This window comes from Rhea pennata, chromosome 4, assembly GCF_028389875.1.
Source record: "Rhea pennata isolate bPtePen1 chromosome 4, bPtePen1.pri, whole genome shotgun sequence".
In the NCBI taxonomy this organism is placed as follows: Eukaryota; Metazoa; Chordata; class Aves; order Rheiformes; family Rheidae; genus Rhea; species Rhea pennata.
Genome location: NC_084666.1, coordinates 29577793 through 29595788, shown reverse-complemented (window position 1 = coordinate 29595788; position 17996 = coordinate 29577793). Strand labels below are relative to the sequence as shown.

The window sequence follows — 17996 nt, the reverse complement described above, 5'->3', positions numbered from 1 at the left end:
GACAACTTCTATCACAGTATTCCAGTGATTCATGGAGCAATTGGGATGCAGAAGACAAAACGGTAAGAAACAAACAAACAAATAAACAAAAAAAACCAGTTAAATTCAGAGCTTCACAAGTTCCAAAGCAGATTCACATAGATTTCAAAGAATAAGCCAAGGCCTGGGACAGCGATCTGCTATATTTTTTAAATTTCTTATTGCTCATTTTCTTATTTATAATTCAACTGTACAGATTCTCATATTATACGGTTTATAAATATGAAGTCAGGCACCTTTAGAAACAATGGACGAGCTTCAGCGTTTTTCACTTAGATGAACAAAACCATGCCGTTAGAGCTCACACAGACAGAAAGCCCTTCCCTATCCTAAAATATCTATTTACTTTATGAACAATAAATGCAGCCACAGAGCTAACATGGGAAGTAGCTACGAGATCACCAATAGCTTTAGTCACCACCAAGCCACAAACACTTCTGGAGCGTTTAGCAGCTGCAACTCTACAGCAAAAGCGCGTACAAGAATTTGGTCAATGCTCCACTGTTACTACCTCAATTTACGAAGTACGCTCGTGCACTGGGATTCTCTCTAACTTACACTCAGAAGAGGAAACACACCTGTGGAAAACCATAGCTTCGTGTTCCTCATGAAAAGGAGCCATTTCTTTAAACCCATCTGCGGTATCATGAGCTACGCATTTTCTGTCGCGGCACGTACGGCCGTGCTATGAATATGTCTCGCTGGGACAAGGAACTTCCTAAGGGACTTACTGGTTCTTCTGAGTTGTGTTTGCTGACATAGAGTAATGGACCCACTGAGGCAACACAGAGACTAAAACCAAGAAATGGATGGGTTATTGCAACAGCTTTGGCAAATTATTTCTCTTTTATTTTCTGAAAAGAAGGAATTAGCAGGAAATCTGCTTGGCAATGTACTTGAAGAAAACACCAGGCTTGTATCTAAAATGAACAGTGAAAAATACATAGATGAAGTAACTACAAAATAAAAGTGCAGGAGCAATCTCAGAGTGGTGACACGGGTTGCATTATCACAAAATCCAGTGAACTATCAGTGACAGCTTGCCTCTAATACAGTAAGGCACTGTTTTTGTTGTAAAAACTCATTTCTGAAGGCAGGAACTTACAAGAGCTCCAAATATTAACATCACAACACTGGGGGAATTGTTACTGAAGCTGCTAAACAAGTGCTGCCAATGATTAACAGTAATGATAAACACAAATACATATTAAGATTGGAGCCAAGGAGCTGCATGAAATAACTACAGCAAATTTGATAAAGAAGTAAAACACAGAGCACATACAACAAACTGAGCTCTGTCAGAATAAATGACCCACTGTACGATCTCCTTAATTAAATTGTTTTCTCGCACAGCAAAGAATCTTCAAAGCCTGCTGCAGGAAAGGTTTCCAAATTTCTTATCGCTAATAAACTTTGATATCCCCTCCTTCTGTATTTCTCAGAGCACAGGTATGTTTCAGCAGGCCATACTTACGCTGCAGGCTCTGCCTGGTGCACCAGGTTCTCGTAAACCGCTGTTTCTGTGTGTTCTTCATGTTTCGGACAAATAAACGAATCTCGTTTCCGCCTCAGAAAATTCAAAAGATCACCATAGCAGCAATATTCTGTGATCACCAGAGTGGGACCTGGAGATGCACGTGAGGTTGAGAAAGCAGGTGAGCATTGTTTTCAAAGCGTAAAACCTTACATAAAAATAGCATTCAGCTAAACACACAAGCCAGGCTATTAAAAATCACACTACTCAACACTGTCTAGACTTGAAAAGTTATAGAAAAGTAACCTCCACATCCTCCCTTTCACAGATCAGTAACTACTGTCCAGCTAAAGCTGAGTCACTCCCAATTAATTTTTTTCCCCTCAATAGTATTGCATTATACAAAAATTAAACAAATAAGTCTTTTTCCCTCTCTTCAAGTGATAACGGTTCTGGCCAGACACATCTGTTTGATTTTGCTCACTTCCTGAAGGAAGTTATTTGTTCCAAACGTTAGAGTAATTCAAGCTTCAAACATTAATCCTTTTGATTCACTTCTGTTTACAGTAGAGCTTCACACTCCTTCAGTAATGTTTTGGAAATGATGTAGAGTGTTATATTCTGCAGTATAATAGGAAAAATCATTCAAACAGAACAGCCTGCTGAGACAGAAAACTACATTGCACAAGGTCTTCGAATATTAAAATGAAATCTAAAAGGAGAAACAAGTCATCTCCAGTGCGGATGTTTATAGATCAAATATATGTTTTCTGAGTGAATAACTACAGCTATGACACTTGAATATGTAATCATGCTGAATGTTATTTCTGTAAGGTTATTCTCTTCCACCATTTCCTAACCTCAACAGTTTACTTCTATTTTTCTGCAGTTAATAATTATAGGTTCTGTAATGACAAAAACAGTGATTATCTCAGGATTTTCTTAGAGTCCCCATGATTTTGCAGCTGTGTGAAATAGATATGCACTTAGGCCAGGGAATCTGCTTTGTTGATCACTTAAACAAAATTTGCTTCATCCTATTTTTAAAACATTAAATGCAGAACTGAGAAATGTTGTGCTTCTGTCTAAAGCACTGAATTTTTACAAGCTCCTTTTCTTTGAAAAATGGAACAAAAACTTGGGAGAGCAAATATTTGTGTAAGAAAGAATGTCATCTTGTTATTAAAATGCACATAAATTAAAAAGCAGTGTTATGGTTCTTAAGGAACAGGGCTGTATCCATTCTGTATTGACATTTCAACTAGTTTATAGCTTTTATTATAGCAGAAAATAAATATACTACTAATGTTAATAATGAATAATATTATAATATTAATGCCAGTATTCTTAAATATAACATTTGGGCCGTGCAACACTATTTGGGAAATTCCTTTTCTCAACTTTTTATTGTTTAGATTTGTAACTTTAATGATGCATTAACAAATACGCTAACAGTTTAAGCAGAACACTGGAGAATGATACAAAACAAACCTGTTGACTTCATCTAAGATGCCAACAAGCAACCAATTCACATATCTTTTCTCATTCCTGAGAAACAGGGTGGTGGAGAAAAAACTTAAGCCATACATGATGATAGCCATGACGATCTGTGAACCATCTAAGCAAGCATTTAAGATTTCTATAGTTAACAGTACTGGATTTTTCTTCACAAGTTCCTCCTTCTGACCACATACAAAAAAAGGAATAGAAAAAAAAAAATCAGTAACCCTACCGCCAATAGTGCAAGCTCCAAGTAGATTCACAATATTAATGTGGTTACCGAGGTAACTCAGGACTTTAAGCTCTGACATCAAAGCTTCTCTTTCTGTTAAATGGGCACTTGCTGCAAGGCAAAATACAACGTTCAGTAAATAAGACTCCTAGCAGAAGGAAGTTAGAAAAAAATTGTACGATATATTACAGCAACTTACGTTTCAACATTTTTACTGCTACTGTCATAGCAGCATCAGATTTAAACAGACCATAAGCAGTGGCTTCAACTACCTTTCCAAAAGCTCCAGCACCAAGGGTTTTGCCTAATAAAACCAAACAAAATATTGCATTACAACTTGGAACACTTCTTCATAAAAGGTTCAACATTTTATTTATGGCATCAAGGAAGCTATTCTACATATGCCTACTTGCTTTTTCTCCCAAGGTAATTATGAGCAATTATCACTATGATCGTTACTGCATAATGTCTTTTTGACAAAACTCTGCTGCGTTTGACCGTGATCTCCTTTTATGAGACCTGAAAGCTTCACCTTGCAGAAGAAGATAAATAAATTTAAACTAACCAAAACTCAGCCGGTTTCTAGGAAACTCCCATTTGTGATCATAAGGAAGTTGTGTTGGGTCTATGTAAACATAGTTGTTCCCATTTATTTCTTCAACAACTTTCCACTGAACTTCGTATTTGGGTTTCTGGAAAGGAAAGAGAATGGCTGTCACGACTGAAGCATGCAGTTGCTTCATATTTCAAACACTTCAGTAACTCAGGCAAAGGAGCTTCTGACTTTACCTGCAAATATATGTACACCAGAATCATGACTGCGATGCACATCAGTCCTGCGGCTACTCCAAATGCGATCAGCAAGGGTGTGAAAAGGGTATGAGTACGGATTTGTTCTGGAAAGAAACAGAAAACTCTGCTTAAATACTGAAAAAGAAAAACGATATTAAGAAGATTCAGGTGAAAAATCTTTTCCCGATTCTTCCACACTGAACAAGGTTTGGGGTTTTTGCTTTCCCAGACGTGCTCCAAATACATGAGAATCACTTTGCTGAGTGAACCCTAAGGAGGCGCAGAAACCATGCAGTTTGCTTCCTCACCCGTCCCAGCTTCATCAAATTAGAAGTCATGAAACCAAGACCAATTAATGCAGGGCTTTCTCATGATCACAGTCAATATAGATTAAAGACAGAAGCTTTTGAGTGAGACTTTCCTTAAAATCCAGTTTTTCAAGTATGATCTCTACAACATTATCCTGGCAAGCAGAGGTTTTGCAAAGTAGTAAAGGAATACCATTGTAATAGAATCAATATGCTCCAAATTTGGCTTGCTTGTTTATATGTTTTACCTGAGTGTAACAGAAAAAAAAGAAGCAGAACATCTGATCTTGCAAAAAAGAGCAAAAATTTACAAATAGGTTTCCATTCATCTGTGTTCTAGTGGTTTCTTTTATTTTTGCAAACCCACAAATACTGCTATGGATGACAAAACCCTTAAGCCCTTTTGCAGTAAGTTGTTGTTACTTCTTTTACAAGACCAAGGCCTTTAGGCTCCAGTCAAGATTGAGACTCTGTTTTCCCTAGACATTGTGAAAAAATAGAAAAAAAATTGCAGTCTTTCCTTGAAAGAGCTGACAAAGACAGGAAAAGAAAGAGGGAGAGAGAGATAGAATAACCCACTGTAATGCCGTAGGTGGTTTGTGTCCGTGCTAGATCTCATTGCAGACAGAAGAAAACCAGCTAGTAGTTTTGGAACAGTTAATAGACTATACCACTGTATTTACTGAAAAATGAAAAGTAATGCATTGACAGTAAGAAAATGTAGTTTAATATGTTATCATGCACTCAGGCACAGTACTGTAAGTTTTATTATGGCAAAGCTAACACACTGAAAGTGTTAATTCTCTTATGATGGAAAGAGCTGAACGGCACCAACATTAACTGTGGTTTATACTGTAGTCTGGTTCGTTACCTTTAATAGCAAAGTTGAAGAAAGCTGAACTTTTGTCCCCGTTGCTGGAGGCCTCGCAGCAGACGGTGCCGGTGCTCCTGAACAAGCTGACGTTGATGGTGCTCTCAACTAGAATTCTTTCAAAGGACGGCACCGAGGAATTTGTGTAACTGATTTTCACATCCATGGGGGATATTGTTGGTGAATCAAAACACCTGGGGGAAACAACACTGTCAATTACCTGCTCTGAATTACTATCTGCAATGAATGACAGGTCTTGCTGTTAAGTTAGATAGTCCCTGCCAGATCATCAGCTGACTAAGCAACACTGCTCCACAAAAGGACTGAGCTGAAGATCTTATCCTCGACGTTCAGCATACTCATGATGCCTCATTCTATTCTCTGCAGTGGGTGAAACTGATACATACATCAAAACAGACCCAAATGGACACCACAAGTCTTTGCAAGTTCCTTTGGCTAGCAGTACCTACAGGTCTGCAAGCCCATGACGGCCTTTGCACTGATGAGCCTGCATATTCAGCTCCAGTTTCAAGCAGTTGTGGTCCTCTCCTACTCTTGAAGACTTGCCCCAAGCACGGTTTTATTACAGCGCAAAATATCTACAGCCTACATGCAGCACCACTCCACTCATATGCGGCTAGAAAACAGCCAGTTTTGTCTTTTAAGCTGTTGTCCACTACCTTTTTTTCCTAAGAAACAGTCCATGAACTCGTTAAAAGTACACAACCTTCTTTTTTAAAGGAATAACTATATGAGCATACAGTTGAAATAAAAACTGTACTGTCTACTTACTAGGAAAATAAAAATTATTTTAGACATAAAATAAATTACATAGGTGGGAAATCTGTGACTTGCTAATATGGGATCTATGACCATAGTGAAAGTCAAAGAAAATCTTAAAACATGCTTCATAAACATTCACTTCACAGTGAAACTCTACAGTCTTTTTTGAAGCCTGGTAACTAGATATCAAGTTTCATTCTTAATAACTCCAGACTTGTTTACCCTGTCATATGCTTCATGTGAACAGAAACCTAATTACTTTGTGTCTTGAAAAATTATATCATTACACAATAAAACAAAAGATAACAGCCATATTCATAAGTGATTCTGCAACTGTCATTCCATGAAATTACATACAAAATGCGTGTCATGTGGGGTTTATATCATGTGATATAAACCTTTCAAAGTCAGCTGGTGTACAGCAGAGAGAAAGTTTGACTTTTGTTTTTCCACAGCAGAGAATGTTGATTTTTCCCCCTTCAAGGGGTAAATGCAATGGGAAGTAATGAAGTATACTCCTCCTTTCCCCTCAGACACCACTGTAAACAATGTAATCCCTAAAACGATAAAAAAAAGTGATGCAACATTTGAACATACCTGTTACAAAATTATTTTACATTCTTAGTTTTAAATTATAAATTAGGAGTGTGACATCTAGAATAACTTTTGGAGACTCTGGTTACTTAACTCACCTCTGTTCAGTTCCTGGGCAAAAATACCAATATATGGTAGGGGCTGGGAAGCCGGCTGCTATGCACTGGAGAATATCATTGCTAAGTATATCCAAAGTGAGAATCTCCGGTTTTGCTGCAATAAACACAAATGATAGTCACGCATTATGGGAACAGATAATTTGCATTGCCACTTGTCGTGCACCTCAGCAGCTTGTGTGCATTACCATCCATGGGATTACTCAGGTGAACTGAGCTTCGCACTTTTAAGGGCGTCTGGGTCTGAACTGTCTCATCTGCGTCATCGCTGCTAGTAGTGACTATCTGCAAATTTGTGAAAATCCATTCAAATTGTTATACTGAATGCTTGGGTTGGATTTCGGAAGAATACTTTACCTCCACTATATATTTGGTTTGATAGAAGTCCCTAAAACAGCAAAGGCAGGAGTTTAATATACCAAAGAAGTTTGTGCTTTTGAACGATAGCGCAGCTCCAGTTCCTGTGTCAGATGACTTTATAAATACATCCAAAGGACGGTTTCTTCACAGGTGTAACTGTGCTAAATCTGTCAGACCACATCTCCTCTACATCTGCCCTCTTTATCAAACACTATCACCACAGCCAGAAAAGGAATCGCAGTGCAACACGACCAGCGCTTACACAGATTCGTGGGACATCAAAAACACGCTACTTGTTCCCACAGTCCCATCCCCACGGCGGCGCCCGACGCCGGGGCTGACCCACGTCCCGGTAAAATACCACTGCGCAAATACCAGACTGGCTAAGTGTTTGAAAGAACGTGCGTTCAGGAAGCCAGTATTTGGAAGAATATATTGGCCTTCTAAACGCTAAATCGTGATTGCTCTGCGAGTTTACAAAACAGCCCGGTCAGCTGATTGCCCACTGGCGATGGGACACGCCGCTTTACTCGCTGCACTTGTTCTAGGAGCTGCTGTTTTGAGCAAGGCAGGAAAACAGAGCAATAAAACAGACTTAACAGACACTAGTCCTATGTCACAGACCTCTATAAAAATACAAGCGGACCAAGAACATAGTTCCGCCCAATATTAGCAAGATTTATTTCATGGAGAACCTGAATTAGACACCTGATTTCCCACAGCTACCTTAGATTCCTTTCAAATTATGAAAAAGGTATTTTTGGAATAGAGCCTGCTTCTTCCATTAACATGGCTCAGCTGACAGGTACAGATTAAAAGCTCATGATCAGTTAATGGAAGTTTACCAAAATGTAGGATTGACTTCTAACGTCCTGAGAACTGCCGAGCTGCACTGACTACAGTGGAGAAAAGCAGATTTACCTCATATAAAAGCTGCAAACAGAGACTTCCTTGTGCTGCGCATGAGTTTTTAAGGAAAATTCTGCTTGCTGATTAAACTGGAGGCAATAAAACACACATACGTCCTCAATCATGGCCTGTCTACCCATGACTCATGTTACAGGAACCGAATGTTCTCTCACTCCTAAATCTGCATGCTGTGTTTCATGCAAGCCATCAGGAAACAAACACTGTTGCAAAATGTTGAAATGGATTTTCAGCATTACTCAATTGGTGCAGGACTTTTGGATAATGCACATCTCAAGTAGCGTGAGAGTTCATGGAATATATGTACTTTGACCTTCTGAAACTCTTGCTAAAAATGATTGAATTCTGAAATTTTAATTAGCTTCTCTAATATCCACATATAAAGAATTCCTTGAGGTATGTGCTGTGTAATAGGCAACATAACAACTCAACTTTACTCAAGAAATGAGAGAAATAAAATGAGAGAAAAAATGAACATTAAGCAATGGGGAAAATATCATGCCAGCTTTGGGCTGCATCTAACATCTGACTTGGAGTGAACGAAACCAACACGCCCACATCAGTCAGACGCTTCTCCGCTGTAAAAACCAAGCGCAGCAAAAGCCCGTCGGCACGCTCCTGCCGAGGGACACGAGAGCGAGGGCGCCCAAGGGACACGGCCCCCACGGCAAAGCCGCCGGACGGGCGGACCAGCCGACGTCCCGCTGCCGCGGTGCCGCGCCAGTGCGGCCAACGCGCCTCCGCGCAACCCGCTGCACCCGCACCAGCGGCCAGAGGCGCAAAGCTGTCACTAAAGGATCCTCTCCGAGAGAGATTTTACTGTGCTAGGTTTTTTGATTTTCACTGCCTAATTATCCCCGGTATTAGACAGGCTCTTAATGACTATTCGTTGCTTACTGCTCTGGCTTTAACCCTTTAAATATTTAACGCTGCATTAAATTGCTCAGTATGTATGCATATTCTCTTCCATAATTAGGCATTAGATGTCTTAAACCTCTAATTTCATTAAGTTTATTAACTGCTTCTCAGCATCTATTGATGTCGAGTCTGAATGTAACAAAGAGGATGTCTAAGAGGCAGCTCTTATTTTAACTCAATGCTCTGTACGATAACATTGTTGATTTAATTACTTTTTATTATCAATTTCCTTTTTTTCATCATTAGCATAGGAAAATAAGTGTCTCAAAAGTAACATTTAATTGCTCTTGTCTACCATTACAGTCAAAGACAGGCAGCTTTATTCCTACAGCAACATTTTCTGGATTGGAATGAATCTTTTTATAATATCATGGTGACTTTGCATATGTTCTCTATATATTCCAATGACAGGAAAAATGCTGAGTTTGGCTTCAGGTGATCTGTAATATTGTGACTGTTTTTGTCTTTGCAGCACAAGCCTGAACTGCATAGATAATATTTTGTTGACTGTAATTAAGCGCAGATACTATTTTGCACTAAACTCAGACGCGAGTTTGAAGCTTCCTCCACTAATTGCTAGGCGCATTGTAGCTTGCCACTCTGGAGACTCCTACAATTTCTTAACTGTTCTCAGTTCAGAATGCTGTTTGTCAAGTTGTAATTTTACTTTTGGCTCCTAATTTTAGAACTCCTTCCTTACTTATGTCACATTTACTGTGACTACCTACTTTTTCTTTGCAATTTAGTACTGTTTCAGAGTAGCATATGCAGCTGCTAAAGGTATTTAAATCAAAGGTAAGTACTTCTGCACAAGCCTTCAGCAAATGTTGCAGCATCGATTTTTGTTTATGTGAAGACAGTCTCCTCCTGCTTACGAATCCTGTTCTACCTGTTTGATTATCTTCTGCTGATTACTTGTTCAAGCCAGATGTGTAAACATCAGAAGCCACATCCTGGCAATTTATGCAAAATCCCCACTGACTACAGTACCAGGTCAGAACACACAGTTAGACCAGTATCTGACCCACCCACACATGACTCGCCTTTGGCAGTTATGCTGCTATTTCAAATAATATGCTATGTTGTTATGCAGTCTGTGTTTCATACCTACATGATGAGCACATATGAGCCACTGAAAACAGGAGGGTAGTTTTCTTAAAAAAACAAAACACTAGAAGGATTGATCTATTTCACCCCCGTTTTCAAAGCTAAAAAATATTTGCAGTAGTTAAATTAATAGGCCAGAAGAAACCTTTTTTGAATCAAGAGCATCAAATTACTCATGTTAGCAATGTCTGTAATCCATCCAGGGATGCAGTGCATCGTCACCAGGGCTCTACTGAGATGGCTAAACGTCCTCCCTGCCCTTTAGGACTGAGTCCTTTCTACTTTCAAGACCAGCCCTTGAAGGAAGAAGGAAGGAGACATGAATATTGCTGCTTGTCAGCACAAACCATTCAGGAGAACTAATCCATTTACACTCTCTCCTGCCCTGGCTGTTCTGCTGCTCCACGCTGTTCCCAGTCTGGTTTGCTAACCATGACCCACAGGGATTATCAGCTTCTGTCAATTAGCAGATTTCTAAAAAGTGGCAACAAGGAGCTGTGCACAGAGAACCAGTACCCGAGGATGGCAAAACTGCTTTTCTTAGTTATCCTCCCCGGACTGCTCCCATGGAGCCTGCAGAGCCTGCGAGATCCGAGAGACAGACTGGAAACCACCCGCGGCGCTCAGCGCCCGCAGCCCTCGCTGCATGGACACGTACGATGCCACAAGGCAGAAGACACTATCCAGCCTCATGGGAGCTGACAGCCCTGTTGGCAACTTGCAATTCCTCTCATTCCTTCCCAGAAATTAAACTTTATGCTCACCAATCTGCTCCTCTAGTCTGTTAAGGCAGTGGAACTACCCCTTGTGACTGTGACCCACACTTATTCCTGGGGGTAAAGGGTATCTGAGGCCAGTGCCCTCATCTCAGAAATCACAGGTAGGGAACGGAAAAGGCACAGTAATACAAATGAGTACATTCACAGGTCAACGAACAAATGCCATATTCCAAAACGAACCCAAGCATTTCTGTTCCCAAGCTCTAGCATCGCAAAGGGTGACACTACAAATATTACTTTAGTGATAAATGGGAAGAATTCTGAAATTAATACTTAGAATTCAGCGCATCTGGGGAAGTCTCAACAATCCTCTGCATAATTCCATACCCAGAGGAGGATATATTGCGGCTGAAGTGTAACAACACAGAACTGTATTTGCAGCATATTCACTCACTTCCTATACAGTTCCTAACGATGGTCTTGAAAGCATCACTGCCTGCCTCACCTTAGTTTCTCCTGCTTGCTCGCAGTCCCCTCCTAATTTAATTTTTCTTAAGCTTGGCCTTTAGCATCCACCAATATTTGTCTGCTGACAGCATGAAATTCTCTTATGGGATGGCTTTTCTAAGAAGGACAGAGATTCTAAAGGTTTCATTTAATCTATTTTGAAGTTTAGCTTTTGTCTCAAAGAATGCTGTTTGGAACCGACACTGACGCTCCTTTTTAAAAAGTGTGTCCTGAAGATGACAGCCTGCACATTTCTCAAGCTATGCAGACTTCTCTAAAATAATGCAGATCTATATTACTGTATAGATGTATTCAGACGCCAAAAGGCACAAGTGAATAATTCTCCTGACAAGCTTTCAAATTCTGCATCCAACTCAAACAAATTAAAGACAATTAATAGCTTAAGTTGGCTGCCAAAAATGCAAATTATATATCTAATCCCTGTATATCCTGCTCCACCTTAAATTATCAAAAGTTTATGGTACATGCTTATTTTTGAGACTGTCTTTCCAGGTGCTATAGTTTTTTTCCTATATAAACTATCTATCTGCTATCTCCAGTAACCTCTGGAACATACTTGCTATAATGTTAAGGTCAGGCTGGGTAATAGGTGGATCTGTGCGAGTACTCCATGTTTTTATATCTTGACATTTAAATAGCTTTACAGAGTGTGCTTCACATCAGACATCTTCTCATATGCTGAACCACACTGTGACATCTTGTGCATACATTATGTTGTATAAAATACAATGACTGTGATAATGAAATATTTCAGATTGTTCACTTTACTTACTTTTCACATAGACATTAAATGTTACAGAGGAGCTGGCATCAGAATTGGACACAAAGAACGTGTAAATGCCTCCTTCTGTTCCTTTTAATCGGGTAAGGTGAAGTTCACTTGTGTAGCTGCAAAGAAGAAATTAAGCATGACTGATGCTCACAACGTGTAGTTAACGTATCAGCCTAGGGTATCCCCATAGAGAAAGCTAAGATGTGAACTGTTAGTGTGTTGCCTTGTGCACACACCATCCATGTAGACACTCTTACTATGCATTATGGCCACCTTTGCTCTACAGCCTAGAAGAAGCTTTCCCATATCTAAGGTCCAGACGTGTGGGTTGACTGTGTCACAGCTCAGCACCAGGCTGGGACTCCATGCACACAGCAGCTTCTGTTCCTTTCCTGGCTGAAGGGGGAACCTCAATACACAACCCAGGCCACACGTGCTAGGTGCTTCACTGGATTTCTGGAAGCTGAGGGCTGAGAAGAGAACTAGAGGGCACAGCACAAATAAAAGCATAAGCTTTTGTCCAGAGCATGATACTCTGGCAGCGGAGTGAGTCTCCATACATGAACAATTTCAAATCTGCATTTTTGCTTATTGGGCAGCAACGTTATCCTGCAGACATGTCATGATGTATGTGGCACATTGGTCCCTCAAATGCTGTGGTTAGTTTAATACTATTCTAAATCTAAGTTAGCTGGCTTTGCATCGAACTTAATGTGGCAAGGCACATGTACTACAAGGTCTTTTAAAATTAAACCTTGGCCTTGCACGCAGAGATGCACAAAGAGGAAACCCACCTCAAAGAGAGACAAGGTCTTGGGGCATGAGTGACAGACCCTGGGAGTGCACCCACTTGGGTGCAGAAGAACAACACAGCCACTGCTCAGGCACAGAATATACCCATAGACCAAAAGGGTATAATTACGCCTGCCTAAGGAGCATCCACGCTGCCAACCGCACTCAGACAGCACCAGGAGCTGATCCTGGGCCAAAGACCCAAACGGGGCCCTCCAATACACACTGCCTCAGACCCTGAGGCACATCTCTGCATCTCCTCCTGCTGTGTCCGAAGCATTTCTCTGGCACATCACTCCCCGTGTCTCACATTGAGGAGGAAGGGAGTGGGGGAACAAAATTACAACGTTTTCTTCATCTCCACTTTGATCTTGTCAGGGCAGAGTCTAGTTTGCTGTTCCAAAGTGAAATTTATAGTACTTACAATCATTCTTATTACCTGTTGTTGCCCACAGTCTTGAATCTGACATAATGATCCGATGAATTCTGCAATGTTTCGTTCATGTACATCCACACTTCTTCCTTCGGTTTTGGATACGCCTCATATTCAACTGTTAAATTTCCATTTTGTCCTGCGTTTATATCTATTGTGGTATTCATTGTTGCAAACAAACGGACAAATCCTTTAGCTGATGGCCATAATAGGGAAAAAAAAAGAATATTAGAGCCATTTAGAGGATTGTCAGTACTCTAACTACATTTACACTACTTTAAGATCAATGACCAAACATCCAGCTGTGAAACAGGAAACTTTATCTAGGAAGCAGAACTTGAACTCTCAGCTGCTATAACCAAGACCACTAGCCAGAAACAGTAATGAGACAGAACTTAAAACAGCCTTGAGTGCTTTAACAGAAATAATTCCATCTTCTGGTGATCAATATCTTTTATTTGCTTTGAGAAAAAATGCAAGTATATGCTTGATTCTACTCCTGTTTTTAATTTTTTCCAAAATTCAGAGCCATTGACTGCATAGTAGGAAAGAAACACTAAGAACAAAAGCAAGAGAGATCACAGAATCACAGAATCAGTAAGGCTGGAAGGGACCTCTGGAGATCATCTAGTCCAACCCCCCTGCATCCAGACAGGCTTTGAACATCTCTGGAGAAGGAGACTCCACAACCTCTCTGGGCAACCTGGTCCAGTGCTCCGTCACTCTCACAAGGAAGAAATTCCCCCTCACGGTCAGGTGGAACTTCTTGTGCTTCAATTTCTGCCCAGATGGATCATTTATGCCAATATACTAGAGTATTTAACATCTCTTTGTCAAGTGTAATTAAGAATGACATTACGAATGAAGCTATTAAAAACAGTAATTAGAGAAAAATATGCTAAGTCCACAGGGCTGTATACCAATTGTCTTAAACTAAGTCATTTCTGTTCATCTACTGCTGGGGCTTAGTTTTTTATTTGGCAGGTACTATTTATCACTGTGTACTTCCATTCCAAAACATCATGTGGAGCAACATCCTTATCGCAGTGGGTTTCACTTCATTAATAAACTTCAGTCCTAGCATATTTGAAAGACAAGTTTTTCAGTCCTACCCAAATTCCCTGGAATCACCAGTTTGACAGACAGATTGGAACTAAAGGGAAACACGTTAATTGGGAGAACTCGAGTTTAGACCAAAAGTCAATCTCAGATCTCTGCCTCTTCCCACTTTCTAGTAATCAAACTACTGTGGCCAGCTAGTCACTTCAGCTCATGAAAATTACAGCCAGCAGGCCTTGGTGAAAGCATACAAAATTGGCAGAGCACTTGAAAGATGCTGCGGAGGAAGAAGGAAGATGTTAACTCACAGCAGGCAGGTATGGTCCAAAAAAACTCTATCGTTAAAAAAGAATAAAGGTTTAAAATCTGGAAACGTATGATTTTTAGTTTCTTTGCAGACCTCTTCTATTTTCTGTATCAACACTGACCTCCCACTGAACTTCAATCAAGATTCTAACCAAGAGCCTGCAAATAAAATTTTATGATGCTATCAGTCCCCAAAACTGAATTTTAGAGATTGCTTAACTGTTAGTAATTATGAAATTTATCACAATGCCCATTATTTCTCATACATCTTTTGGCTAACATTAAAGCCACAGTAATTTAGAATCTGATACAGTTTCAAGGATCTCTCCCTGTATACCACTTTCCATGATTCTGGGAGCTGGCACAGTTAGGATAAACACAGTCAATTTGACAATGAACACTGAAGAGAGTAGAGACATAGTTTATTTTATTTTAGACCAAATTTAAGAGGGTTGCAGGAGACAATTCTTGTGAAAATGAAAGGTTTAAGCTTTTCTCTGCTATTCTTAATTAAATAGAAACTTTGTATTTCACTAAATACAAACATGTTAATTCATCTTCTACTTTTTATAATGCTATGCTCATTATATTTTAGTCATCAGACTCTCCAAAGTGACCACATTTGCATACGTAGTAGTTCTAAGAACTGAAGATCTGTGCTGGAGACATGACCCACAGAACTCAGATATATCTATTTTCTTTAAGTTACTTGGGAAAGCCACACAAGCAATCTTGAAGGAGTATTTGTGCAACAGAAGAGCAGTTTCGAAAAGGAAAGGAACACAAGGACCACCACACAAAGAAACCCAGCAGTTTCACAGCTGCGCTTCCCTCAGCTTCTAGGTCCTTGGAAGATGAGCAGCTGAAACCGTTTTGGCCAATTACACAGACTTGTTTAGAAGTATCTAATTAAGTACATCAGTATGTCCCCTGTTGGCTTAGCAAATTAGCACTTTTTGGTGGCTTTAATATTTAAAAAGCAGTGTGTCATACAAGTTAACACATAGCAGGGAAGTCCAAATGAGCCTGTTATTGAACACGAAGAGATAGGGCCCTTGCTCTCTGTTAAGGGACATGATGCAAAACCTATGGAAGTGATGAGTAGCAGACTGTGGTGAGCACTGGAGTAATTTCATGCTGCCTGTGCAACTGCAATGTTGCTCACAGTATTATTTTAAATAGAGATAAATATACAGCTTCTCCTACATAAAAATCACTGACATGTTGATGTCAGCAAAATTTCCCATGCTTAGTGTGCAGGTATTAAAGACACGCTTTGTGCTTGTGCTGCCAAATTACTTAAGCATAGGGATAATACCAGGCAAAGGTAAATTACCTGCTTCATTAAGACTGGATTAAATTTAAAATTAAACCAGGAAGGATGACACAAACCAGAGAAGGGGAAACACTGTTAGGTGGCTCTTCTAATATCACATTCCATTAGCATGCAAAAGGGTACAGAAATTAAGCACAGCACTTGCCTCACCATCCCAGTATAGTACCAGACAGCAATAACCTTTGAACAAGCAACTTTACTGGTTCAGGTTTTCAGAAAGGAAAGATAAGAGAAAGGAAGTCTACCCAGTATTCTCACTTTCCGCCTCCCACTCTCAGAAATGTTACATTTCTCCAAAAATTGTTTACCTAGTGCTTTCAAGGTTACAGTGGCACTGGTTTTTCCAAAAGGGTTTTCTGCTTGGCATGTGAATTCTCCAGAATCATTAACTCCCACTGAACGGATGTTCAATGTTAATTTCCTTTCGTATCCATAATCACCCAAATTTCTGCTTTTGCTTGTAACAATCTGTCGGTAAAAAACAATTAACATCTAAAATACTGTGTATGCAGCATCGTTCCGAGATAAATTAAAAATAGAAGTAATTATAACTTCACTATATTAATATTCATAACTTTAAACCAGAATAATAAGCCATCACGACAAACCTGTCACTAGACTCTCTCCATGCAAAACAAGTATATGATCAGCTCTCTTTGAGAGATAACATCCTTTCCTAAGCTATATGCCCTCCCCTTATTCTTTGTTGTTTTTCCTCCTCAGAATCTACTCTAAAGTATTCATTCTGCTACATTTAACTAACTAACTGTCTTGATTTACCACCTAGCTTTTTAAGGCATGGAGCTTTTACTTGCACTACCAATCCTTCCAGCTGGAGGGCTTGATGCAAGGTGACCACAGTGTGTTGACTGCGATAATGTTCAGAAGCTACAGCAAACGTAAAAAGTGGCTGGATTCCTGACACACGGTTCATCACTCAAGCAGGGTGTAAAATCATAAAATTCTCCAATAGTTGTAGTGGTTTCCAGAGATGGATTTACAAGGGAGAGAGAATTCAAGGTGCTGGGGCTGAGTTTTAAACTGGGTCGCTCTATGCAACAGCTCCTCAGCATTTCCCTCATTGCAAATAGGCTGTAGGAAGAACTGCTGGCGACCTGCGTTTCATGGCATCCTCGTTCTGGAAACCACTTTGCTTCTCAGTCCATGACCATCCAGATTTAATAACCCTACAGGCTGGAAATATCCTTCTGCTTTCAAAGCAGCTAGTGCATGATGATTGCATCTCTGTACACTTGCTAGAACTAAAGGGAAAAACAAATACTTTGAGCTCTTGACTTCAGTTTCTGTGAGAATATTCAGTTTGGTTGGAAAGACTGATAAAGCTGCACTGATCAATACAAACACAGACCTCAACTTGTTTTGCTTTTCTAGTACTATTATTTCAAGTCTTGGAGGTGCTGAGAGGGCCTAGATAGATCTCATCTGCTCAACACGGTTTTGATTCCCTGTGAACTATAATAATCACTAACAGAGGTTTGTTTTCTATGAATGTGCTTTCTTATTACAAAATCTCCTAATTATCAAAAGCAGTGATAACTTCTATCATGACAGGAGAAAGTAAGTTTTTTTTCTTTTTGACCTATTCAGGACAAAATGTAATTCTGCTTCTATTTAAACATTATTTTTAGGTAATCTGTTTCAGTACAAAGTTTAATTTGATACTCGATATTTAAAAGATAGCATCCCCTGCTATTTACCAGAAAGGACAGAAAGGTCAAACTTATTTGGTCAAAAATATTTTCCTTGTGGCTTTTACTCCTAAAATGAAAAGTGATAAAGCACAAAAAAATAAAGGGAAGACCCCAATTTTACTATACTGTAACAAAGAAAAGGGGGTAAACGAGGAAAAAAATGAAGTTTTCAAACGGAAGATTTATAGTTGACCTTGGCACAGGACCAAAAGCCCCATCTGCAGGTCCCACGCTGCCTCCATGTCATTTAGACCTCTTTAACCCTTGGAGCTGCGAGGTGGGATTTCTCGAGCGACGAGCACTTAGAGAGAGAAGCTC

General features: G+C 39.8%; 1 protein-coding gene across 1 annotated transcript in view; it reads right to left on the bottom strand.

Annotated features, from left to right (window-relative positions):
- The window catches only part of KIT (KIT proto-oncogene, receptor tyrosine kinase), a 38756-nt gene that overhangs the window by 9752 nt on the left and 11008 nt on the right, over positions 1–17996 (bottom strand). The window contains exons 6-15 of the mRNA XM_062574524.1: positions 16275–16434; positions 13272–13461; positions 12041–12156; positions 6692–6806; positions 5217–5410; positions 4035–4141; positions 3811–3937; positions 3445–3549; positions 3246–3356; positions 1514–1664 (exon numbers count right to left, since the gene is read on the bottom strand). Coding sequence (XP_062430508.1) covers positions 1514–1664; positions 3246–3356; positions 3445–3549; positions 3811–3937; positions 4035–4141; positions 5217–5410; positions 6692–6806; positions 12041–12156; positions 13272–13461; positions 16275–16434 — 1376 coding nt within the window. The remainder of the gene's footprint in view (positions 1–1513; positions 1665–3245; positions 3357–3444; positions 3550–3810; positions 3938–4034; positions 4142–5216; positions 5411–6691; positions 6807–12040; positions 12157–13271; positions 13462–16274; positions 16435–17996) is intronic.